The sequence below is a fragment of the Meleagris gallopavo genome, chromosome 3 (genome assembly GCF_905368555.1).
Source record: "Meleagris gallopavo chromosome 3, MGAL_WU_HG_1.1, whole genome shotgun sequence".
NCBI lineage: Eukaryota > Metazoa > Chordata > Aves > Galliformes > Phasianidae > Meleagris > Meleagris gallopavo.
Window position 1 is genome coordinate 34,175,131 of NC_139406.1, and position 27,997 is coordinate 34,203,127.

The window sequence follows — 27,997 nt, forward strand, 5'->3', positions numbered from 1 at the left end:
TAAATTAGTATAATAGTTGGCAAGCAAATGAAGGAAGAAAGAATTTAGATAAGAATTCCCTAAGAGTTAAAATGCAATTGAGAGACAGCAAGGAGTTGAATGGGGGAGTAGGGGCGGCTCAGCAAGAAGTGGTCAGGAAAACTGAGTGTGTTAGAACGAAGAGCCAGAGGCTGGGATTCAGACTGTAGCTGATGGGCCAGGTCTGGTTTAGAATTAAGTTACCATTGAAATTCAGAGACAGACAGGGACAAATATGGATATAATAGAAGGGAAAAGCAGCATCGAAGGGAGAAAAGAATAAGAGGGAAGAAAAAAAATGAAATTAGAACTGACTGCAATGGGTGCAGAGAAGTGTGGGCTTCTTCTCAGAGAATATAAGTTGAACAGGGAGGTTTTACAGTTTTGCCACACTTTTTCCTATTACTATGTATCTGTGAAACCTATGGGCAAAATATATGCCACTTGCAGTAGCTTCTAGTTATTCTTTTAGCACAAGCTGATGAGGTGGGCAAAGATCTAAGGGTTCTTTTTGCTGATACATGCACTTCTCTATATAATTGAATTCTCTTTCTTTTCAATTTCTTTAAGAGGAATGGACTCATGAAAATGTCAAAAGGCTGGTACTATGGCTAAAAACTCGATCATTGAAAACCTAAAGCTTGCTAATAGTGACATTTCTACAATGTACATTTGTTCTCCATGTGCACTGTAGGACACAAGCACAGCCTTAATGTTCTGCCAGTGTTACTGAGCACACACAGTCAGTTTGCTCTGAACGTGTACATGTATAATAAAAAAGAGAGCTTTCTGCTGGAATCTTTTTCACTTAACCAGAAAAAAATACATAATGAAAAAGGCAATAATAGTTCTCAGATAGGTGGTCTCATATACACAACAGTTAAATGACGAAAGGGTGAAAGTAATTAATTTCTGGCTTTGGTGGAATTTGATGGGGAGACCCCACTGCAGTATTTCAGTACCTGCTTAGAAGCAGGAGAGGGAATAACTTTTTAACATGGTCTGATAGTGATAGTACAAGCAGGAATAGCTTTAAACCAAAAGATGAGAGATGTAGGCTAGATATTAGGAAGAAATTTTTAACACAGAAGGTGATGAAGCACCAAAACAGGCTGCCCAGAAAAGCTGTGGTGCCCCATCCCTGGCAGCGCTCAAGGCCAGGTTGGATGGGGCACTGGGCAGCTGAGCTGGTGGGGGCAGCCCTGCCCACGGCAAGGGGTTGGGACTGGACGATCTTTACAATCCCCTCCAAGCCAAGTCATTCTATGATTTATGATGCTTTAGCAATCTCTGAAGACAGTTTTCAGACAAAGATAGCATTTGTAGGGTTTCTCATATTTCAGGTGCAAATTTATTACCTAAGTGAAGTAGAGAAGGAATTCTCAAACATTTTAGCTCATTGCCTTCCCCACTCCACTATAAGTTTGGTCAGCCCTCTTCCCCAGTTCTTACATTTAATGGTCCATAAATGGAGAAGCATGGAAATAGCAGAAGTGACAAGCAGCCATCTGTATCCTTTCTGAAGAGCAGAGCACATGGGTTGCTCTGAACATCCCCTCCAGCCAGAGTGGGCAGCAGCTGGCTGTGTGCTGTTACCCCATGGTGCCAGCTCTGTGGAAACTATGAAACTATGAGGAGCTGCAGCTGCACTGAGTGTCCCTGGGGGAAGAAAAAAAAAAAAAAAAAAAAAAAAAACACAGAGAGAAGAGAGCAGCTGGAGGCCACACACTTGTAAGCTGATTTGCTGCTGCTGCCTTCTTACAACTCGTTTCAGTTTATTTCTATCTTACTCCCTCATTTGAAAACTTCTGCAAGAAAGATGGAAATTCCTGTTCCTGGAGGAGTTCAAGGCCAGACCGTAGGAGGCTGTAGGCAGCCTGATCTAGTAAATGCACATGTGAGATGAGGAAGTGATCTGAGACAGCCAGCACAGCCTGACCTATCTGGTGATGTTCTTTGATGGAGTGACAGTATTGGTGGACAAAGGAAGGGCAGCTGATTGTCATCTACTGGGACTTGTGCAAGGCCTTTGACATGGTCCTGCAGCACATCCTTATCTCTGAATTGGAGAGGTTTGGATATGAAAGGTGAACTGTTTGGTAGATAAAGAACTGGTTGAATGTTCATAGCCAGAAGGTTTGCTTCATCCACACTTCCATGTCAGATGCTGTTGTGTCAGAACACCCCTCTGCTGCCATCTGTCACACGGCAACAGCGTGTAACAGAATATTGGAAGGAAAGTCCAACCTCTACTGCCACACCACCAACATCCGCCTCTGATATTGTGGGCTAACACAATGAAATAGGGGGCATTGCTTTCAGAGCAGCCCTCATATTGTTCTGTGACTGTGATTCTGTGAGAACATTTTTTTTCAATCTAGCTAGAGCTTTTTGTGTCTATAACAAAAAGCTGTGCATTAGATTTCCCCTAGAGTGGACGTGTATTTCACTAAGTATTTATGTAAGAGATCCTAAGTCTGAAAAGGCAATGGGGTGTATCAGGAGCCAAAAAGTTGCCTTGGGTATCCATACTAAAAGAACAGGAAGGTATTAGGAGCTGTCTACAGAAAATGAGCAAGCACATGGGTAACTGAAGAAATTTTTCAGTGTTATCAGTCTTTCTTTGAGGCTAAGAAGGATGTCACCAGTTTGAAATTTGCTTATGTATGGGATTTTTTTTCCATTATGAATATATGCCACTGGACCAAATAATCCATGATACATACAGTGCAATGTGAATTATTTAGGTAGACCTTCATGAGTTATTCATACACAGATACAGTGCTTTCTGAAGTGATATAAAAGGAAACCAAATTATTTCATTACTTTTTCTCCCACAAATAGCTAGAACTATAAATTTTCATTCCAAAGCTTCCAAATACTAATATCTATATATAGATATTAAACAAACATCCTGATTTTTTTAAGAACTGATCAGCCAAAATGACAGCCAAGAAACAACAGGAATCACATTTCTAAAATTTACATTCGTGTAAATATGGATTGGGGAGCTACATCTCAACCTCCTGTCATAGGAAAAAAAGAAGGAAAAAAAAAAAAAGAGAGAGAGCAAATAAACTGTGCACCTAGAAGAAAAATCTACTTTTGGAGTAATTTATATATGTAAATTTCTGCATGGTACAATTTTATAAGGCTAGATATCAGTAGCAATGAAAACAAAACTGTGTGAAACATAACTATTCATAAATGGTGCTACAGCCATAATTCCTAAGTGTTATGAGAGTAATAGATGACAGAGAAATAGAGAGCATGTTGCTATACAGTATGAGGCAGTTTATTCCTGAATAGCTTGAAATTGGATTGTAAATGTAATCAAGTGCATTGATGTCCCCAGCTATTTGGTAACGATGTAGTATACTGTCCCACAGAATTGTTCATTAAGGAAAATATTAAAGTCTAGATATTTTAATGTTATCTCAGACAGAATCAGAACATTTCCTTTGAACCATTCAAATCCTTTGTGCACTTTTTTCCTAAAGATTGGAATCCCTTTTAGCACTGCAGTGAGAATTCATGTCCCTGGTAGAAATTTCTCCATACTAAGGGTCCATGCAATCTTAGATTCAGCAGATTCATTTCTCTCAAAGATGATTTTGACCTTCTGAGTTAATGGAATACGGATGTCTCTGAAGACGACCTATCTAGCTCTACATATAATGCACAGAATTTAACTCAATGATAATGTCCATTTCTAAGGCTCTTTGCCAAAACTTTATATATCAAGAGTGATTTGTTTCCAGTAGTGTCAAGTTGCATTTCTTTAATTTGGTTTTGTTTTTTAAAATACTGCAATATTTTTCCTTTTTTTTTTCCATCTAAAAAGATTTTTGTGAAACTAGCTATTATATAATTCTACATGCCCCCTGTGGTTAAATTAGTGATGTTAGTATTATAATCATTTCTTGGATTCTCTAGTGCATTATTGCAATAATTGAGATTCAAAGACAGGGAAATTTATAGCTTTTCTAAACTGTTATTGAATCTTTCCTCTTCTCTAACTTCTGTAAAAATTGTACCTTCTGCTCCCTATGCTTGTTTTTGCTGTCTTTTGTATGAGATAGAAAAACAGTAAGGCATCTTCTAACTGAATACTTTCACCTAGCAGCAGATTGTGGAGTCAAAACATACATATTTGCAAACGCAGTGACTGAGAAGGTGAATCTGCCCAAATGCTTTGCAGTTATTCTGAGCATGACTCAGCAAGGAAGAAACAAGGCTTTAAAATGCTGGTGGCTGTCTCTTCTAAATTCTCAGTATTTAGTTGTCCATTACTATCAGTAGTACCATGCTCTCCATTATCCTGGAAAACAGAAAAACTCATAAAGTTCAGACTACAAGTCATCTCAGAAGGCAATTGAAAAATATATGTATAATCAGATATGCAAATCTTTTGTTAAATTAATTGAGGTACTTCTAAGAGTGTAAAATATCTTAAGCTTTGCTTTTTACTACCAGTGTATTGCTGGTCAAAAAGCTTGCTTGTATAGAGTATGTTCTTTAAAATTTTAGCATTCACTCATTAAAACTATAATTGCACTGTGGAAAGTGTTCCCAATACTAATCATAGAACCTATTATAGGAAATACTCATAATAGCTGTCAAAAAAACACGGTGGAGTTATTGGAAACAAGTGCATAATGTGTTTTCAATAGTCCTTTTTTTTCTCATTCCATTACACAATAGAAATTAAGAATGTATTTTAGAATAGTTCTCTAAAATATTAATGGCTTTAATAACTGGAAGATAGGTGGCCCTTTGCCCACATATGACAAAGTTCACTTATCTACCACTGATTCTGCATCATCACTTTCATGGCACCATTCCACCTCTGCTGACCCACTTATTGAAGGGAGCCACCGTAAGGCATCCATTAATCATTCTGGGAGAAATGAAAGGGTAGTTCATGTGATACAAAGACTATCTTAAAGGACAGATCCATTTTTCCAGCATTGTAGACTCTATCATTTTTTTCTAGACAAACCGATATTTTTTTCTCCTTCCACACTAGAGGTAGGATGGCTACCAGCATAATAGCTGCTCAGTTTGCATGCACAACGGAGAGGAACATTGGGTTTCAGACTTGCAAGGACTTCATTCATTGCTGTCAGTACTATTAATTTCATGCAGTAAGATCTAGCAAGGTTTGCAAACAGATCCTTTGAAGAAGTTCTCTCTCTACAGATTCCTTCCCAAGAGTTTAGGGAGGGAGCAGCTGAAAAGGAGTTGCACTAAGTGTTCATCCTACTAAGTGCCACAAGGTCAGGGACATGTCTGTCAGCTAAACTAGAAAAGGTTGGTCTACATAAGAGAAACCAGAACTAAATTCTAACCAGGCAAAGATTAAGTTACTTGAATAAAAAGAAAATATATGTTTATCTCTTAACTTGTAAATAGACACAAAAATACTCCCAGCCTTATTATGTTTCTATGTATTCAACAAAGAAAAAAAAAAGAAAAAAAAAAGTAGAACTTAGGAGTTAGTTTATAGATCTTCCCTTAAATTCAAATATACTTGATTCTGACAAAAGGGAGGTGATGTTCCTGGTAACAAGCAAAGTAAATCTTAAAGGCAAGAGGAAATGAACTATTGAATCCAAAGCTATTCATGAAAAAGCTAGTGAAAGTTAAAGGTGCATCCTTGGGAAGAGAATAAGTGTTCATATATAAGAGTCTTTGTTGTTGGTTTTAAATAGCGAGTTTGGCTTTAAGGTCTATGTCATATATGAAAAGACTACATTTGCAAAGTCATTTTCTAATAAGGTAAGAAATAACAAAATAAAGCTTGCCTTAGCCTTAACCACAGAAAGCAATTGTAATGATTTCTTGATGTTTTACCAAATTACCTGTTGATTTCATACACTGGTTGAGGACAGGGTCCTACTGAGCACAATGGCTGTACTTTAGAAAACAAACAAAACAACTCACAAAAATAAGTTGTGAAATGTGAAAAAAAAATAGTCATTTGGACATTTGAATTTGCTGTGGCAAGTAATAAAGCCTGTGATATTTTGATAAAATCCCCGAGAATTTCATGAGCAGAAGCTTCTTCGCAGAGCTTTAGACAGATATCACATCTCCCATGATCAGACCGCATAGTTCAGGGAAGGTAAGGACTTCTATCTTGAACTTATCTTCACAGTCACTAAGCCACCAGTTTGCAGATAAGAGTTTGATGTGCTCATATAGCAGTGTTGCTGAAGAGAAAATGGCTTACCAGTTACTGTTATGAAGAAATTTGTTTGGAAGACAAATGGCTTCGTATCCAGATATATAGTCCAGGCTGGTAGCAATGGCATTTATAACAGTGGGTTGATCTGCCAGGATGAGACAGATTCACCTATCCAACCACAGATGGTAGAAAATATTATTCACAGAAGCTGCAGTATGAGAGCTTGGCTTCAGCAAGGACTCAGGAGCACTCCTAAAAATGTATTTTATTAGTTACTATGCATTTCTCCCAAGATTGATTTACTGTATGCTAGAGGGAGGGTAAATAGGGGAAGAAGAATCAGAACATTCCTCTGCAAGAAGAATGATATATTTGATGGTAAGGAGTAAGTGAGTTACTCGTGACTTTCTTTTGTCAGTCAGAGAAATTCTGTTGGATTCACAAGATCTGAGTCAAGACTCCTTCGGTACATCTGGTGTTTCCCAGGGAGTGGTTGTACTGAACTTAAAAGTGCTGGTGGGTGGGAGTGATGGCTGGGGAGAAAGAAAGCTGGGCTTCCTATGAGTGGAGCGGGGAGATCACCAATTGCTGCGAGTGGTATGCCAGTGGCATTGGCAGAATAAATGCATGTTAGGACAAAAGTGCTAATCACAAGCTGAAGAAAAGCTCTTTAAATAGCTGGGGGAAAGGAAGCACCAACGTAAGTTAGCATCTGTGTTTTCTTCCCAACAGTGCTCTTATACAAAGCTATTCTTTTTTTCTGCAGTCTAAAATAGTTTCAGTGAGGTAGATGTGAAGCATCAAAAGACAAAAGCTGTCTGTTTTATTTAATTTAATCCTAGGGCTATCCTCACATAATAAGAGACAAATTGAATTACTGCATTTCTTCCAGTAAAGGTAACATTATTAGAATTCAGCGCCGTCAGCACCACTAAGACCTATAGATATGGCCTCCTATTTAAACAAATAATTAAATATCTGGAAATCTAGTGTTTTGGTGAAGAGTCTGCTCAAACCTCAATAGTTTTGCAAAGTAGTGAGCAGGATGAGACTGGGTTTGTGCAGCAGCGTACTTTCAGACCATTCAATATGCACCCAGCATTGATAGCATTGTGTTTTACAGAGCTCATTGCAGTGGTGCTGATCACATCCTCAGGTTATCTTATGGACTTTCTTTCCCTTGCCTTCATCCTGGCAGTTTGTTCACTGGCATAAGTAAGGGATGAATAATACCTGCTGCCAGGGACAGCTGCTCTCATGTACCTTTCCTGTTCTGAAATTCAGGAAGAAATGCTCCAAGAGGTATCCAAGAGAAAGCTTTTCTGTTTGCTCTGTTTCCTCTAATAAGTAAATAGATACTTGCCAAAAAAATAAATAAATAAATAAGGCCAAGAATTAGCATCTACAATAGTGCAAGGTCAGCTACGAACAAAAGCTGAACATGAGCAAGGAAGGGCAATTAGCAATGTGATCCTAACTAGGAAGTGATAGTATCAGATATGACAATTTCTTTTGACCCAGTAATGAGTGGATTATCAGTATTACTGACATTAATAGTCTCCTTTCACTCTTCTGCTTCTGGAATTGCTGTACTGCTATTTGCAGGCCTTAGTAAATCTGCATCTGAAGCAACTCTAATTTCAGTATCAATATAGCTGGTATAAATTGGGTTGTGTGTCTCTTGTTTTACTTGTCCTAGGTGTCCCAGTAGAAATGCTCACTATTTTCACTGGAAAAATAAAGTATAACAACTGATGTTTTGAGTTTTGCTTTTTTTTTAATAAGGAAATTTTATGATTCAGTATAGCAGAGGGAAAAACATTTCCGGTAGATTCTTTTCATATACCTCGAGTTACTCAAATGCATTTTTTTGGCTGAAGTTAATGGCCCTCGCACACTCATGGCAGGGGGTGGGGAGAAAGTTCGGGACACACTTCAGAAAAGTCATTTCTCTGGTCCTACTGAGATGGGTAGGCTGGATTCTCTTTTGAAGGTTTCTCTCTCTGCCTGCTGACAATTGAGAGAGCCTAGTCATGTAATGGTTCAACAGCCAACTTCAATACAACAAACCTCGTTAATTAAAAAGGAAAACCAACCAAAGAATTGTCAATAAAAATAACTAGCTAACCATTTAAGAGGGAGGAAAAGCAAATTGTAAATCTGGTTCTGGTCTGTAGAAGAACTCCCAGGTGCAATTTTTCAGATGTTTCAGAAACAGATACTGTAAGTTCTTGAAAGGAGTCTACCTTTGCCTTACAATAGAAATACAGCATTATGTTAAAGTAAGAAACATTTTAATTAAAACAGTAATTCTTGAAGAATAATGTTTCTAATAAAGGTGAAATTCTTACATAAACATATATACACAGGTTTATAGGTATGTATATTTTCTGAACAAAATCTCAGTGGGGGCAAGATCCTAGAAAAAAATACAAGCTCCTGTAAAACAGGTGAATTCTGCATGGATTCAGTACAGATTAAGGGAGTTGCTATGGTAGGTAACTTCTAGTTAGGGTAATGTGACCCTTGGTGCGCAGCTACAAATGAGTTTACAAGATTATCATCCTTTCACATTACTCACAAGAGTATGTAAATTTGACTCAGCTTGTTGAATTAGCAGGGCAGGTGGAGTGTAAGGTTTTAAACGTGATGAATGATTGCTCCTTTGCAGGTCATGTTCTTCCTTGCAAGGAAGGCGTTGTCTCTTAAATCTGTTCCAGAGAGGGAAATGGGCTGCCTCTCCCTCTGCCTGTAGTTCTTTGCATGAGGATGGAGAACACATTTCCAAAGGTACTCTGACTGAGCAGGGGCTGAGGGAAGACTGGTTTCCCCTGCTCATAAGCCTTCTGTGGTGCTTTCTGATCAACAGCTTTGGTAAAAACACTTCTAACTTTACTGGGAGGGAACTGTTTTCAGGATCACAGATTTGGACTGAAGTGGGCAAATCTCATCTAATCCAAATTCTGTTTGGACTTAACTGCCCATGGTTTTCTCACTTAATCTCCACTTAAATCTGGAGCAACGTTTAGGTGTGATTCACCTATGTCGTGGTTAGAGCTATTGGATAAAGATGAATAATGCATATACGTTTGTTTCAGAGGATAACCTCAGTGATTAGCAGCCTTTATTTCAGCTTCGACTGCAACTTTATTAAGAACTGAACGGTCAGACACAGTTGTGTTTTCCTAAGAAAGACTAAAGATAGAGAATCTCTATTCTTTTTTCCTTTTCCCATACTGAGAAAATACATTGCAGTACTTACCACCTCCCTACCAAGATATCTTTTTCTTGCAAAATTCTCATTGCCAGACTGTTCAGCAGTGATACAAAATGTAATGAAAGGTGCATCTTTATATTCACCCTTCCTTCCAAGCACACTTATCTCTGATGAGATGGACTTTTTCCCTCATTACTCATACAAACATGGAAAGCATAGCTTTCTGGTCATAATGATGATAGCTACATGGATGTAAATAACTGGTCTCAAGAAATGAAAATAATGCCTCAAGTCCTTAAAGTCATTCTGACTGCTAGCCTTATTTCTATATTTAATTTACTTAAGATGATTTACAGCATAACCCCGTAGCTTAATAGAGTAATGTACAATAGTGAAGAAACTTCTTTCCAAATGAAGAATGTATTGCATTAGATACTATGAAAAGCAAACTTTCTAAGTTCCTTTTACATTATTTCAAATTGCATTTATTTTTATCCTTTCCTTAAGTTTAGTAGGAATTCAATGCAAATATTCTAAGCAGGAGTGGTAGCCTTGCCTGTAGTAAGATTATCTGACACTTATGGCTTTATTTCAAAATCCTACTGTGTTTATAAAATTGAACTGAAATTATTAAGGCTCTTAGACTTAATATTTTTGAATATTTTATTTGAATTAAACTAACCATGGAAAAACATGTGAGTTTGTCCGTACTAAAACAATCTGACAGTATGTTTTCAATATTGAATGGGGATTCATTAGTAATAAAAGTATACTAATTAAAAAACAACAACAACAATAACAACAAAAACCACAGAAACATAGGCACAAGAAAACTTACATAAAATCAACGTAAGCCAGATGTTTGGAACTTGCTGACAACTTTGCAACTGAAATAATGCACTTATAATGTATTTTATTTATGCAGCTATGTGTTTAAAAGTAATAGTAATAATATAGGGATGGCATACAACTATACAAGACTGTAATACACAGTTTGTGCTGTTCTTGTTATTAAGATTTTTTTTTTCTTTTCAAATACAATTCATGCAGAATTAAAAACGTATTTAAGTTACGTATGCTTAAGTGCATCTTACTGTTGTAATGTGGAAAAAAATGCATCATCTCTGTCTACTACCTGGGTAACAGAGGGAAGAGTTTTTTATATACACACACACACATACAAACATGAAACATCTTGAACTTACCTTTTAGTACCTTGCAAACATATTTTCCTGATCCAAGAAAGTTATGAGAAGATCTACACTGTATATCATTATAAAAACTCTATCTCTGCTTGATTCCTACTGTTCTGAGAGATGTTGCAAATATTTTTTCCACACTTGCATACATAAAAATAATAGTGGATCTCTAAGATAGACATTTTTTAATTTCTCAAGTGTAAATCTTAATGCTGAAGTTCAATATTAATATTTAAGGAATTTCCCAGTTTCTTTAGAAGTCTGAATGCACTTTTGATACTTCTAATAACCACGAAATGAACTAAAATAATTTATGTCTTCTTGCTTTCATCGTTCAGTATTTCTTAAACTTTTCCCCATCCATTGTTAAAATACCTTTTTATTAGCAGCCTTTTTCTCTCTGTGTAAAGCTATACAGGTATCTATCCATGGCTCATGGGAATTTCCCCTTTTTTTCTTTTTTCTTTTTTTGTCTCTCCAGATCATTAAAGACCAGAAGTTAATGGTGATAGTTGGAGGGATGCTACTCATTGATCTTTGCATCTTGATTTGCTGGCAGGTTGTGGATCCTTTAAGAAGGACAGTGGAAAAGTATAACATGGAGGTATGTCCTCAAGCCCAAATAATACTCGTGGTTGTGTATCTACAGCTTTCTATAGGAACCTGCTATATGCTTTAGTTTATGTGAAAGCAAGTCATGCATCTGAGGGAAACAAATGTTCTATTTTTAAAAGTAAATAGCAATGAAACAACTGCAACCAAAAGAAATCCTATCTGTGGTTGAAGGTGCTACTTTGCTGTCACATCTGAGAGATTTTAGATGAAAGTGTTGTAAACACTGGAGACTACTCTGCTAAGGCTCACTATTAGAGTCTGTTGCAATAAATAATAGATTATCAGAACCCATTAGCAGATTTCAGTAAGCACTCATACAAGATAAATGCAAAAGTCACTGCTTACAATGCAGTTACTGCATTCTTTGTGAAGATGCTCAGGAATTATGTTAGCTACTTCTATATTTATTTTCAGTAATAGCACGTGCAAACACATGCTGATTATTTCTATTCTAACTCAATTCCCAGAAAGGTCATGCTACAGATTTCAGTAGGGAGGAAATAATAGCTTAATGCCACATGTGCAGATTTTCTAGCATGTGGTAGGTATCTAGTGGAGAATGGAATGGAGTGGAACAATGGTGAATGGAATAGGCTTTCTGGACATGGAGGACCTGGCAGAAACAACCATGGTAGCAATGATACAGAACCAGAAGAAAACAAAAGAAACATCATTCTATTTGTGTGTAGATTAGCTGTGTTTGAGAATTTATAAATCCCAACATGGAAACTAGTAAGATGTGAAAAGAAGATTATGTGAGGATAATCTGGAAGTGATAGTCCGTTGTCCAGTACTTGGCAATTGGTGAGATAAAGAACAATATTTTTCTCTCGTGGTGTTAGTATTTGCAAGAAAAGATATGATGCTTTCTTCCATTGTTTTTACTTTGCTCCTACTTTTCAGTATAATTCTGAAGTTTTATCAGGAGAAGATTTTACTTTTTATTTGAATATAATTTCTGAAAGATACCTTAGAATGATGTACCCTAAACTGCCATGGAAGCCTTTCAAGAAATCATTTTAGTCTGAAAAAAAGTTTCCACAATCATTTCCTAGAGTTTGAACTTGATTTTGAAGAGACTCTCCAGCCATTCTGATTGTCAATAAAAATGGAAAGTGTAACTAAAATGTGTCTTGTGCAGATACTTGTGCCCTAAATTTGCAGAGCTTAAAACAATAGCAGCATGTTGATAGGACTGTCTATTTCGCCACCTTCCAACTACATTGCAACTGAGGATATTTCAGTCATCACTGTATCTGTTTCACTGTGCATATAAAACTAAACATGCTATTATGAATAATTACAAAATCTAATTTAAATAATGCTCATTTCAAAACTTGAGTTAGTTGGGCCAAACAGGCCTATAACCTGTTGACAATGAATTATTTTTTTTTTACCCTGATCAAAGGGAAACCAAAACTGAAAGTCTTGATATCTAATCTTAGCAGAATTACAGGAGTGATTTTTTGTAGACAGCCACAATAACTGTGAAACTATCAAGCCTTAAATGCAGTATATTTGAAAAGTAATTGTAATTGCATTTCTAAAAGTTTTCAGTTTACATCTGAACTTACGAGTGTGTAATGTGTACTGCTAAAATCTTAGTGAGTTTTCTCCATACTTGGCATTATGATCTACTGGCTGCACACCAGTAGCCTGAACTGTTTTAAAGCTGGACCTCCCTGGGAACTGGGTAAGCCCATGCAAAATCTTGAAAACTCACATAAAAATGGGTAATACGTGCATGAATCTATGTTGTATTTTAAATACTCAGCATAGAATTGACCAAGATTCTCTGTTAGAAATCTCTGTTGTGACTGTAAACTGATCAGAATGCTTTCTTAAGCTAATGGACTTAGGGAGGGGAGGAAGTAAAAGTAATATGCAAGCAAATGTTGCCATCAAACTATTTTACTTATTTAAATTATTATACATATTTAAGCAATGAGATCAACTGCAATTTATTTTCCTGAAGCAGGCCTCTTTAGGTCCTAGAAAGCCCTTATTATAAAAAAAAAAAAAAAAAAAGACAATTGTATTTGCATTTTCATTTTAGGGATTTTTTTTAATGCATTCTGCAACGGTGAACTCTTTAGTTGAGCTTACGTGAGTAGCTTGTTGTGTGTTTGGAAAGTACTTATCACATTACGTGAGTAGTTTGTTGTGTGTTTGGAAAATCCTTATCACATAGTAAATACTACCGCAGGCAATTTTCTGTTTTATTTCTGAATTGAAAATGAAACATTTCTTATTCCACTTGTGTCTAAGAAACAATTTTAATGGCATATTTTCTCTCAGTTAAAGTAGATCTAAGAAGCAGAGACTAAACTGAGTGTAGACTCCAAAGTTCTGAGTGTTATCAATCATTTTAGCTATGACCCATTTCTGTGCATCAAGGTGTTTTGAGTGCTGTATTAATTATGAATACTCACTGACTTTCTTTGTAGAAGTTGTACATTTGGTGTGTGAAGATTTAACACTTTCAGGTGGTCTTTATTAATTGTGTTTTCATAAATGGAAAGTATAAGTGAAAGTAACCAAAGTGAGAAGTCTTAAATCAATGTCCTTTGTTAGAAATTAGTCACTAAATGGTTTATTTGAATTTCAACACCAGTAAATTATCAAGTACTTCTTAAAACTCCAAATTCCTTTCTCTGAATTTGTGAAGACAATCTATACTTTTATATACTGCATACTATATTTAGTACTGAGTATATATATATAAATATACTATTTATATGTCTTACAGCTGAAGATGAGCAGCCTGTGTCTAAAAGTGTAAAGGAAAGTGAAAGGGCTTCTGTTGGAATGAATGGCACTGGCAGGAGCAAGAAGTAAACTGGCATGTTTGTCTGTCAGTTTTCAGATTGGTCTCTGCAATCCAGACCCTAGACATCAGCTTTTCCTGAGAAACACACATTTACAAATGCTCTAAGAGATCCAATTAAAAATTACAATGACTGAAACCTAGAGCATCCAGATCCTCCAGCCATCAGTAGGGGAGTTACTGGTATTTGATATACAAGCAAGAAAACTTTTTGCTTAAAACAGACTACAGAATAAAGGAGGGACAGCTTTAGAAGTTCTGTAGCTGTACTCCAGTTTCCTACAAAAGAATGATAAGGTTCCTCCTACATAATCTTTGTGTAGAGTACTGTAGGCTTGATTCTCAAATAGCAAAAGCATTTTCTGACACAAAATGCTTCTCAGCTTCAAACAGCAGTGTGGAAAGGTGGTTTTTAACCATAATGTTAACTCTATTCATCTATTTTTTCTTATTACATCCTCTGTAATGTTTTTTCTTTTGCTAATGTTTCGGAAGAAACCAGTGAAGAGGCTAGTTGCTGATTTTCTCATTAGTTTCTTTCTAAGCTGTACTTGAAATTTGTGTTTATTTATCTGCCCCACTGGCAGAGCCCTACTTTCTTTTCCAAATCATCTTTGATTTTTTCTGGTTTCTTACAAAATATTTATATGCAAAGGTGTTATATGTGTGCCTATTTATTCCTATTGCTCAGTAAATTTAGAATCAGTCAAATTCAGATAATTCTGACAGAGCAGTTACAGCTCTTAAGGACATAGCATTGCTACAGATATCATGGAAACAGTGACCTGTATGCAGGAAAGATTCTGATAGTATCTCCCCTAAGGGGAGAGTTGCAGTGTGAGCTTCCTCCTCTTTCTAAAGATAAACATCATAAATGCTCTCCTTCTGAGGAGTATTACTGTTAATTAGACACAGAGAATCCAATCAGAAGACAAAAATATTTAGGAAACCACTCTCATTTCATCTTCTCACTGATGCACCTGCTTTGGAATGAAACCATTGTCTGAAATAGCAAAACCTTTTATGAATTGGAATCACTTCTCCCTGAGCACCAGGTATATCATAATTCAATTTCATACTTACTACAGTTCAGTAAGTCTTTGTGTAGACATGCAGTCATGCACACCTCTTGCTCGGAAAACAGATTTCTAAGATGTGGGCACAGATTGAATCACTGTGGCTTTAGAAGGTAACCAATAATAATGTTAAACAAATAAGAACTAGGGGAGATAGACCAGATTTTATAGTTCCCAAAAGTAAAATGGTCTTAGATTAGTGCTAGACTCATGAAAAAAAACAATAATTTGCATGCCAGATGCCAGTATTTCTTGCAACATTTTAAATCTGTTTATCTGGAATAGCAGTGTTTTTGTTCCTTGATGTCTCAGTACCAGATATACAGTTGTCACTGTGATTTCCTCCTATTCAACCATGTGATAACATAGTATTTTAATATTCTGGAATCATATGGAATGTTTCTAGTACTTAAAGTTTCACACTGAATTTTCCTGAGATTGCTGTAGTAAAAAAAAAAAACATCAATATGTTTGAAGGAAAAGGAAAAGGAAAGGTTGAGCAGGCCATGCCAGTAGTGGAGTAGTGTTGTCTATTAAAGAAAACTTGAAGTAAAATCAGATTAACAAATTAATCAGTTCATTGAATGACTTGGAATTCCCATGTATTCCAAGCGCATGACAATGTTATCAGCAACACATAACAAGCCAACAAGTTAGAAGATCAGCTTTGACTGATATGCCTAGGGAGTCATAAATATTGCAAGAGCAAAGATATGCATACGTAAACTGGACAAGTGCCACATCAGAAGGTGCTGCACAGTGAACTTATTTCAGGGCAGTGACTGCTTCGCACTTCACCAGATTGGAGTACCCAGCAAGAGGGAATTAACCCTTGTTTTCATTCTGAATAGCATACAGAGTCTGTTGCAAAGTGTTGATATGTGAAGGGCTATTCTATAGCTACAAATAAAACATTCTTATCTTCAATAGCTTTGATGAAGCAACAACAGCCAAATAGGTAGATATAGGTAGAGTGGTACTCAACTTCAGAAAGGGAAACAACATAACACTGAGGAAGCCTCTTAAAGAGACACTAAAGAGGACACCCTAGAGAGTTAAATCTTTGCAGGTGGCCTAGAGAGTATTAAAATACATATATTGGAGACACAGAGTAAGTGCCTGCCACACATCAAATAGAACTTGAAAATAGAGAAACTCAGCATGGTTGAGCAGCAGGAAGATATCCTTAAAAAAGAAAAAAAGAAGAAGAAGAAGAAGAAGAAGTTGTATCCAAATGAGGAAAATTGAAAGGATCATAAACTCTGATAGATTAAATGTAGAACACAATAAAGAAAGAAAGGTTAAAACAACTGGCAAAAGGCACAAAAATGAATAATAAATCTTTTATCTACATATTGGGAGCAGGAAGCTTGCCAGGAAGTATAAATAGATAATGTTTGATCAGAATACTATGGCATTACTTGCAGAAAACAGGGTCAAGTAGAATTATTAAATGACTATTTTGCTGCTTTTTTCAGCAAAACTGTTTGTTGAAGAGCTTATGGAGATTCCTATGCTAGAACCCTTGTGATGAACTCACTGAAGAGTGACGAGCTGCTGGTAGGAACAAACTGTTTACAAATAAGGCACTAGAACTAGATTGTTTTCCAAAGCAGTTCAGAGGAGTACTAGTGAAACTACTGACAGCAGTACGTAATCATAAGCTCAGAGCTGCTTTGATGTCTGAGAGAAAAGTTGCAAATGTCTTGCCGAGTTTTCAAGGTAGAGTGGAAACCTTGTGGCTTTGAGCTAATGCTGTAACAGGCCAACTGATAAAAGTTATAGTCAAGAGTAGAATTAGAGATAAATGTACAACACTGAAGAAGAGTTGATATGGCACTTGTGGATATGATTCATATGATTCAAAAACTGTGAAATCCTTTGAAGAAGCCAGCAAGCATGTGAACAGAAGCTGACACAAGCTGCTAGGTCTCCAGAAAGGACATGACAATTTTTTTCATCAAAGGCTCTTATGGAAATTAACTAGCCATGGAAAAAGAGAGAAACCTTCAAACAGGCATCAAATATTTTAGAACAAGGAAACAGAATTCAGTAATACCTAAAAGTTTTCTTTAGGGAAGGAGGGATGTAATTCCTTCAGGGATCTGTGCTGTATTCTTGTATTCTTCAATGGAAGAGGAAGTGAATAAATGACAAAATTTTAGCTGTAATAGTAAAGTTTCCAGGTAGTAAAAAGATGGGCTGATTGTGAAGAACACTGGAGGGACATTGCAAAACTCTGCTTTTGAACATTAAAATATCTGGAAAAAGAAATTTATATAATGAGCTTGTAAGTGCTGTATAGGGAATAAACTAGTCCTAAGTTTCCATAAATAATGGTAGACTGGTTACTTCAGTGCTATGTTGGAGCAAGAAATTGGTGTTAGTAAATTCCATGAAAATGTACTGAGTAGCAATCAAAACCTGTAGTGCTAGGACTTGCCAGGGAGTATTTGGGGGGAAAAAATCATACAACAAAGCAGAGAAAATCTGTGTGATATTATTAACTGGGTCTGGTTGGGACAGAGTTAAAATTCGTCATAGAATTAACCCTGTGGTGCTGTGTTTTGGATTTGTGTCTAAAAATGTTGATAGCACAGCGGTGTTTGGGCTAATGTTGAACAGCACTCACATAACCTCTTTTTACTATTCTGCACACACAGTGAATAGGATGGACAAGAGACTGGGAGAGGACAGCCAACAGCGCTGATCCCAATTGGCCAAAGAGATACTCCTTACCATATGTGCAGCAGCATGCTAAGAAAGTCATGCTCAGCAATAAAAACTGGGGTGGAGGAAGGAGTGGCAGGAGTTGTCTTCCAGAGACTGGCTATGCATTAGCCTTCATGTGAGAGGTGGTGAGACATTGCCTTTGTATCACCATTTTTTCTTTCTTTCTTTCTTTCTTCCTTTCTTTCTTTCTTTCTTTCTTTCTTTCTTTATTTATTTATTTATTTATTTATGTGATTTGGTTGGTTGGTTTTTTTTGTTTGGTAGAAATTTTCCACTTTTTTTTTTTTTTTTTTCCCTTTTTTCCTCAGTTATTGAGCTGCCTTTATTTTGACTGATGAGCTTTCTTGCTTTTGCTCTTCCTATTTTCTCTCCTGTCCCACTGGGATTGTGAGTGAGCAAGTGGCTATGTGGGTGCTCGTCTGCTGGCTGGAGCCTGATTTGGCTATTTGAAGAGCCTTAAACTAACAGCACTGGTTTGTCAGGACTCAGTCATTCATTAGGTGGAATAAGTAGGTGCCGTACATGCTTTTGACTGCAATCGCTTGGCTGATACTTCATTAGAGAAGGTACCAGCTCCCAGATCTTTGCTTCAATGTAACGTGAAATGGTCTTTTCTGATTTCAGCTTAAGCAGCAATTTTAGAGATTATTATCTCATTTTCTATGCAAAGTTTTACTGATGTAGTGGTAGATAGGATTTTAGATTTTGCTTTTAAGTTCAGCTAGAGGAAACATACATGTAGACTAGGTAAATTCAGTTCATTCTACATCTCTTTGATTAAGACAGAATTTGTGTTAAGCCTGGCTTAAAACAACTAAATTGCCTGAAATTTTCTTTCAAAGTATTGATCACAATGTTAGCTGAATTGAAATAGCTCTGCAGGTTAAGATTTTCTCAATAAGTGGATATAAATGCAACAAGACTGAATGAGTAAATATTGTGTCTGAGTGTCTGATAGTCTTTTCTGTGTGCCTGCTCCAAGTCTAATACATAAAGAAATGAAAATTCCAGGGATATTATTTGGACTGCAGGTGAATTCAACAAACATTTAATTCTAGAAGTAATTCAAGGTAGCAATGCCAGGCCACTGCTCAGTGTGTTGTGTGGATCTAGCTCAGATGAGATGTAAATAAAACTCAAAAGGAGTTCATATATTAGGTTTGGAAGAAAAGAAAGGCTAAAAGCATGTACAAGGAGAGCATGATGCTCTATCCTAATATTTAGGTCAGTTAACTAAGAGCAGAGGCCACCAAATAAAAAACCTTTCATTCAGACAGCCTTTTTTTCATGTAAAATTGCTTTGTGTGCTTTTAAGCAAAAAAAAAAAAAAAAAAAAAAAAATGTATGAAAGCTGGTATTCAACTACATGGATGTAGATCAAGTAGCATTTTCATATGAAATTGTGCTTAAGTCCTAGACTAGTAACCTGAGTTACTGAATTTTAATATATTTACTTCACATTTTTACCATTTTTTTCCCTTTTAATTCTTGTATTCAATCATGACAACTGTTACTGTAAGAACTGGAAAATACACTGCTGTGAAAGTATGGACAGTGTAGAGCATGTGTGTGCATCTGTATGTACATGAGTAAAATGTGAGAGGATTGGTAAAGATGTCTGGTTCTAATTCATGTGCTCAAGTAGAATTATGCAGATTCTTCACTGAATTGAGACAATCAGATCATGTTCTTTTCTCTTTCTACATATGTACATATGCATAAACAGATGTGTATAGAGGTGTTGTTTACATTGTGGTATTGGGCTATATTCAGTCAGCTAACAGCTGGCTTAGTAAGAAATTGTCAAAACTAGATTATGAAATGAAGTATATAATTGACTGAAATAGTTTTTGGAGGTGCTCAGCCTAATGCTGGTCGGAGTTCTTTAGTCAATTTTTTCTCTAAATATCATTGTGCCCATCTGTTTCTTTCCTTCCAGTTTGAAATATTACAGACATTGGGAGCCAAATGTCTCCTAAAATATGTAGCCTGTTTTCAAGCCCTGTAGCTCACAGTAGGCAGCCCACCAGAAGTTGGTGAAACTGAGAACACTCACTTGCATCTGCTGGGGCCCACCGGTAGTTGGCAGCCATACCAGTGGGGATGAAAATGAATGACCATGGAAGTCAGTTGTAAACCTTCCAGTGGCCCAGAGGATCAAAAGGAGGTCCAAAGAAAGACTAAATATTAAAGAGCAAGTGCTGGTTTACTTGTCTTTCTGATGTGACATCAGTTTCCAAGGGAACAGAGCAAAACGTGAGGACTGAGAGCCAGCAACTGAGATTGACTCAGCTGGTGGCTAGTTCTACTTATGTTTCCATGGAAACAGATATCAAATTGGCAAAAATAAAGAAATAAGGGTCAGTTCCAAAATGGCAGGATGAATGGCTGCTGCTTTATCTACTTAATAAAATGAGGCATGCTTTTGTTTATTACCCTTCAGTAAGCAATTCTAGTTCTGGCTCCGTTATTTACTTACCAAGAAATGTTGCTTACCAACCTTAGGAACGTAGGCTCTATTATCATACACCAGACTTGTAGTTCACATGTTTCAGCAGTTTGCTTGCAACATTTACTGGCACAAATGCTTTCAGATGTGGACCCTAGAAGCATATTGTGCATGGTAGAGTGTTCATCTGTCCCACTTACATTTTCACCCACAGTTCCTATTACCTAGTGACTTCAACTATGCAGTTTTATATGCCTCACAATTCTCTTTTGTACTTTTACTATTTGAATACTTTTGTTAATCCAATAAATGTCTGTTGTTCTTGACTCTTGCTAACTTGCAGTTCATTGTAATTGCTAACTATATGCTGTGTGAAGAACTTTTTTCAGTTTTGAAGAAGTTGCTGTATAGTTCATTGAATATACCTTATTTTTCTTTTAGGGAAGAAAAAGAATTGAATTTTTCCCATCTACTTTTGTAGTACCTTTCATTATTTCATATGTGCTATAGATCCTTATTTTCCTTTTCTCTGTTTGGTAGACAGTTCCACTTTCATCTAGCTTCCTTTCCAATGACATAGAAAATCTAAGGCACCCTTTTTGTTAGAATGATGAATACTGTGTATTTCAGAAGATCTATGTGATAGTGTTCTCTATTATTCATCCTATTCCTTATGTTTTGTGTACTGTTTTTCACTGTTATTAAACAAAATTTTGGATTTTGCTGTCAAAATTATTCTCAGGTTATTTCTATGCATTAATTAAGGCCCCTAGAAAGTGTGTAAGTAGTTCCATTGTTTTAAAGTGAAAATGACTTTACAGATACTTCAGTTTATCTCTATTTGCTGTGATATTTCCCTCTCACCTTAGTCACTTTCCTCACAAATCTTTGTAGTCAATTAACCTCAACAGTTTTGTCTGCACATTTACCTGCTAGTGCTGTTGAGTAAGACTGACTTCAGAATGGGAGTATGGCTCTTCGGATGGAAGTGTTACTCTGGAATATGGAAGCATGACACTGGGTTCATTTACATATAGTTATTGTTACTCATGTTGTCGTAATGCAGTCATACTTGTAGCATATCCTCACCTCAGGAGCACTTTGCTCTAGCTCTTCTTGTTCTAAGAACTCAACTACCAAAGGTGCTCAGTAGGTCCCATTCTTTCCACTGTATTTGGCAATCCAGCCTATGGTTCTTCTCTTGGGAGTTCAAGATATAATGTTCAGTCCTAAGAGGAAAGACTATCTGAGGACAGGAAATCAGGTGGCACTATATAACACCAGTACAGTCATTATATAGACATGAATTAAAAGCACTCATTTACTGCTTTTGGTAGGAGCACTACTGAAAATTCAGTGTATGTTGTGAGACTACCAGTAAATGATTCATAGCTTAATAAGCTTTAAAAGCACCAGACATATCATGTATCAGTGACACCTGAGTGCTCATACAGAAGTCACTGTGATAGTTTCGTTCATTCTCTGAGGATGATCAGTTTGTAGTACATCCAGTGGCATTTCTTCACTTTAAACACTGAATACATTGTATGCATTCATTCAGATGTATTCAAATGTAGACTAAATAGCCAAAATTGTATTGGGTTTATACCCTTTAGAAGGTTGCAAACTACTACAGAGTTACTAAAGGATTCCACTGATTCTTTTTATTCAGCGCTTAACTATCAAATAGCAGCAATGCAGCTTTAGGATATTCAGCATTCATTCAGCAATGCCACAATTACAACAGCTTAGAAGCTCATCTCCTCGCATGCTTTCCTTGTTCTTTCAGAGGTAAATCTCAGGGCTCTCTGGACACCTTTTTACTTGAACTGCATATTAAGTGTCAAGATTTAAAGGCATTATAATCCAGACAGGAACACATTTTGCTATCTCGTCAGTGGTTTGATTTGCTCTTAATATCAAAAGCAAGAAAGACAAGGAAACTTCTAAAACTCCAAAGCTTGATTAAGACAAATTTTCAGAAATCTGCCTCAAGGAACTGATTGATCTTTCTCATTGCATTCCATCCTGAGCAGTCAATGTTCAGCCCTTTCTAGCTCTATAACATCTCTCCAGCTTTTGTTGGGGTTCTTTTGGTTGCTTGTTTTGTTCATTTGTGCTTGTTGTTGTTGTTGTTTTCTTAGAAGCATGCACCACTGCACAAAGAAAGACAGGTTTTAATGCTTATGTCAGGAAACAGATGCTGACACAGATGAAATGAAGCCTAATGAATTACTCCAAGAATATGCTGAGGCTGCAATAGAGGCCAATAAAACCCTTCTGCCAATCTTATCCGTAGACATCAAGGCCTACCCCAAAATAGTTATTTAGGAGAAAAAAATTTCCGATGTAATTAATGCTTCTTTGGGAGAAGAAAATTCTTTTGTTCCTTTGGGTGTTCAATAGGCTGACACTGAAAAGACACACCCTGAATATTCTGGTACTCCTTTAAAACTATGCCTTCAGTCACTGAGCTAATTGATGGGGAAGGCCAATCCCCAGTATGTCTGGTTATAGTTATGTCTTTCCCCCAGGATGTCCTGACCATGTCCTGAAACACATTACTAGCAGTGATGAGTGAGTCCTGCAGTCAGTGGTGAGAGTCAGGCCATCAAGACCTTTATGAAATGCTAGACCATGAAGTAATGCTCTCTCACATAAAATAGATGTTCTGTCTTTGCACTGAAACCACCTCAGTTTTTAGTTATCTATACTCCATAATCTGCAAAACACAAATATAATGCGTTTTGCTGTGAAAATACAGATATTTTGAAAACTGTATTTAAAAAAAAAAATTAAACAAAAAGCAACTCACTATTGTCAGCACAGAATACATATTGCATTTCTTTTGCCCATTCTCTGCATGGGTTTCCCATGCGCTGTTAAGGGAAGGCCTTTGGCTGCCTTGGTTCTATGTGTAAAGACTGTTTACAGTTTCAGAGAGAACAGTTGTTTCTTCTCTGATGAACATACTCTTAAAAAAATCAAATTCTTCATATGTAAGTGTGAAAAAGCTTTTTGGGGAGATCTGCCAAGCACTAGAATGAACACTTCTACAAAAATTGCGTATTATCACAAATCTACTCACTCTTACAAAAGCATGTTTGTTTCTGAATTAGCCTTCCCTGGCATAACTGTCCAGCAAAATATGTTTACACATATGTTTATGTGTTTTAGTATTCAAAACATCCTGCTGTATATTCTTCTCTCCCTAGAGAAAAGAGAATATACAATAAATGTTACAACATTAATGATATCAATTAGCATTAGCAATGATATAGTTAATCACCTTGATCTGCAGGTCATTGATAACTGCTATTAGTTTGGTACTCACATGAGTGCTGGTGCCCAATGATGTTGGCTTGCTTGTGGACAGTCAATTAAGAAGCAAAACTTTTCCCAAGGATGTATAATACTTGTTGTATCATTTTATTTCAATTCTTCTGAATCTCCATGGAGTATTTAATTTCTGTTCCCTGAAAAGATTTTTTGGAATTTTGTCAGTATTGCCTCAAGAGAAAATCGTGATTCTTTCTTCTGTCATCTTTACTTCTTGCCTTAACTCCAACAATATAATGGGCCCCATTTTCTGGTTTTCAGATACGTTTAAAGTAACTCAGAGTCCTCTTTCAGCTACATGCTCTAAAAAAGCTGTGTTAGCCATTTAATTTTTCTCATAATATTATTTCTTCTCATATATATATGTATATATATTTAATGCATTAACTCCTCTATTTTGAGTACATTAAAAGGTATCTGTGATTTTCCCAAATAAAATTTTGGCTTTAGGTTTCTTGTTGTACTAATATCTTTTGTATTGCTTTTTTATTCAAGTTTCCATTCTATTCAAAATATTTTTATGCTTTCTCATTCAGCATCTGTGACCCAAGTCAGAATCTTAGAGACTGAAGAATGTAAAGTAGTTGAGAGTTTCTTTACTATTATTACTATATCATTTCAAGGTTTATAAGGCTAGAATCATCATCCTATGGAAATACCCTTCTTACATTTTAAAACCATTATGCCAGCCTTTGCCATAATTCCTCGTTAATAAATAAAAGATCATGTAATTCTCAGCAGTTTAGAAGAATCTCTTCTGATGTTCACTATGGAATTAGATACTACAGAAGACAGAAAATTTTGGAGAAAAATAAAGAGGCTTAATAAATATTTAGGTTTTTTTGTTTGTTTGTTTGTTTGTTTTCCAACAGAAACAGAGTGGGTACTCTTCCTTACTTTCAGCAGTCTTGAACCTAGCTCATATGAATTTTAAGAATCGCGTATGGAATGATATAGAACCCAAACATTATTGAAACTACCTGTGGTTCTGATAATGATGTTATCCCAGGATTTTCCCCCCTTTTATATAACAGGATTATATTGTGCTCTTTACCTCTTTACAGAAAAGGAATTTTCATCTAACTGCTTTGATTAGTCCCTTCTCATTTTGGGGAACAGTTGCAAATAAAAGTGGAACAGAACACCTACATAAAAAAATTTATAGAACTAATAATAGAAAGTAATTTACTATGCAATTTTTATTTGAAATAATGCCAGTGATCTAGCACATAACTTTATACAGTAGATAAAAGCAAAATGAAAATTTTCTGCTGCCAACCTGTAGGTGTTCTTCAGCAATTATTATAAAGGTTTAAGGCACATATCTTCTATGTTTTCATTTGGCTTTACTCTTACAATAACATTGTGAGCAAAGATTTAAAGCAAAGTATTTTTTTCTTAATTTGTATATGCTAATATAAAGAACAGCCCATTAAAACGCTATGGAGATACATTCAGGATGGAAAGTTGTGTGCGATGCTAGATCATCAAGCAACAATAGAGGAAATGACATTACGAAGGAATTAGGCTGGAGCAAGATGAAATGATTGCTGATAAGGTAGGATTGTGATGGATATTTTTTTCAGTTTTGCCAGTATGCTCCTTTTTTAAATATAAGAATTCATATTAATTTAATTAATCTGAAAATATGGAGTCATATCAAAAATAATCAAAATAGTTTTTTAAGCTGTTAAAATGATGATCCTTGACAAGTCATTTCAGTAAGTTACCTGTTTGAGACAGATACTGGGCTAGATAGACCTCTGTCAGCAAGTGCAACTGCTGTTGCATGCCAGGGTGGGAAATTCGTTAGTAATTTTTTAGTTCTCTTTTCATTTAATTTTATTTCTATTCTTCGTAATGTTTTCATAGAAGAGAGAGGGATGTTTTGACATACTGTAGATAGCACTTTTGAACACTGATTGAGGAATGTTTAGAAAGTAATTCTCAACATTCAGCTTGTATTCTTTCCCTAGAATATCATGAATATCATATTTTTATAGTACTTGGTAATTGTTTTATAGTGGGAAAATATATTCATCTAATATGTCATGAAGAGGAAGAGGCCTACCATTGTTTTTACTCATTTTTATTTAATTAAAGAAAACTCAGAGTAAAGAACTTAAATACAGAATTATGGAAGTGCTGAGTCTGAAGGATTTGAAAGTTTTCTGATCTAAGACCCTTGCTCAAAGCAGGAAAACCTAGAATAGGGTGTTCAAGACCATCTCTGGTTGTGTTCTGAATATTTTCAAAGATGGACTCTTCAATCTTCATTGAGTAGTCTTTTCCGATGCTTGTTATCTTCATTATGAAAAGGAGCTCATGTTTAATTTCTGCTGCTTAAATGGCATTTCCTGTATTTCAGTGTGTGCCCTTTTATTCCAGCCAAACACCCCCTAGTACAAGTGGATGCCTGGGGTTTCTTCTTCCCCAAGAAGGGCTTGGCATTTCCCTTTGCTCAGCTTTAGATCTCTGTCAGAACAGTTGTCCAACCTCTTGACAACCCACTGAGTAGCAGCAAAACCATCTGGTGTATCAGTACCTCCTCCTACTTTTGTATCATTTGCAGACTTATTGTGGATATGCTCTGTCCCATCATGCGCATAGTTAGGATGATAAACAGTATTGGCCCTAGAACTGATCCCTAGAATAAAACACTCTTGCCTGGCCTCCAGTTGAACATCATGCTACTGATTATCGTAGTGCCTAGAATCTGCTATTTTCGTCAGTTTTCAGTCCCCCTTGCAGTCCACCTATTTAGTCCTTTCTAGACAAACATAGACCAACTATGTTGACTGCTTCCAATTACATTCTTGTCCTTCGTATGTTTGGAAAAGGTTCTTTGGAAATTCGCTCCATGAGCTTCACGGGGTGTGGTTAACTGAGCTGTAGTTTTCTGGATCCTTCTGCTTGCCTTTATTGAAGGTAGCAGTTACATGCCCAATTCTTCTGAGATATTTTCTGATCACTGTGATCTCTCAAAGATGATCAAGTGGCCTCACAATGACAGCTCCTGTATTCCTTCTGAGTGCATCCTATCACGTTCCCCATATTTGTGTGTGCCCACTTGGTTTGAATGTTCTTTAATCCGCTTGTGCTAGCTGGGAGTAAAAGTTCACTGCTGCAGTATCATGGATCTGCTATTCTTCTCAACAGGCTGAAGACCACTATCAGGATTGTTACCATGCTATTTGCCTTGTTTTCTCCTCTTGGGATCGTGAAATCCACTGTCTCCTGCTCACAGCAGTCAAGGTTACTGCCAGACTTCACCTTCCCCAGTACTTCCTTCCTGTTTCTGAATATTCTGTCCAGAGGAACTCCTCCTCTCATTGAATCATCAATCACCTGTATCAGAAATGTTTCATCCATATGTTCCACAGTTCTCCAGGATTGTTACTGCTCTCCTGTGTTGTCTGTCCAGCCCATATTAGGGTGATTAAAGTCCTGCATGAGACCTAGAACCTGCAAACATGATGCTTTTTCCTATTTTCTATATATGGCCTTATTAACTTATTTCTGATCAAACAGACTGTAGTAGATGCCCACAACATACCCCACATGGTTCTGCTCTCTAAATTTAACCTGTGGGCTCTGGACAGTCTCATCATCCAGCTCAAAGCAGATCCCAGTGTATTGTGATTGATATCTCATGTAACAGGCAACTTTCCATCTTCTCCCTTCCATCCATCCTGTTCCTTCCTGTTTACCTATTGCAGCACTCCAGTCATGGGAGGTTTTCCATCATATTTAATGATGATGTAGCCCTACAACTGCAGCACACCTCTAATTCCTCCTGTTTGTTACAGGACCAGGACAGTGTTTCATACTTGCATTGGTGTACAAGCACTTTGTAGAGCTGTTACGTCATGGTAACTTCCCAGAAAAAGTGTCATTACTTCCCCTACTATCCTATTCACTCCTGTCCTCCTGACATTTGCAGGCATACACTTCATACGGGCTTCCTTTCCATTGTGTTTTGTTATCTTTGAGTTATCTTTGAGTTTGTCTTCCTTGCCCTGCCAAGTCTGTTGCTGTTCAAGAATAAATCAGTGAGCTTCTGCTTGTATCCGATGAAATTATCAGATATTTTTATTTTTGAAAACTGCTCAGTATTTATGTTGAATGTTCTTCATTGATTTACAGAAACAGAACAGCTGTTTCAGAAGATTTTAAAAGTTCAGCACAAACATATAAAATTTTAGACAAAAATAATATAATTTTCAAATTTACTCGGAAATTTTGAGTAATAGCATTTTGTTTAAATCTGATCACCTCTGATTAAAAACAAAAAGTCATAAAGAAACAGGTACATGCAAAAAAATGGATTAATA

General features: G+C 36.5%; 1 protein-coding gene across 1 annotated transcript in view; it reads left to right on the top strand.

Annotated features, from left to right (window-relative positions):
- Positions 1 to 27,997, top strand: part of GABBR2 (gamma-aminobutyric acid type B receptor subunit 2) — a 444,892-nt gene that overhangs the window by 303,495 nt on the left and 113,400 nt on the right. The window contains exon 13 of the mRNA XM_085220593.1: positions 11,106 to 11,228. Coding sequence (XP_085076719.1) covers positions 11,106 to 11,228 — 123 coding nt within the window. The remainder of the gene's footprint in view (positions 1 to 11,105; positions 11,229 to 27,997) is intronic.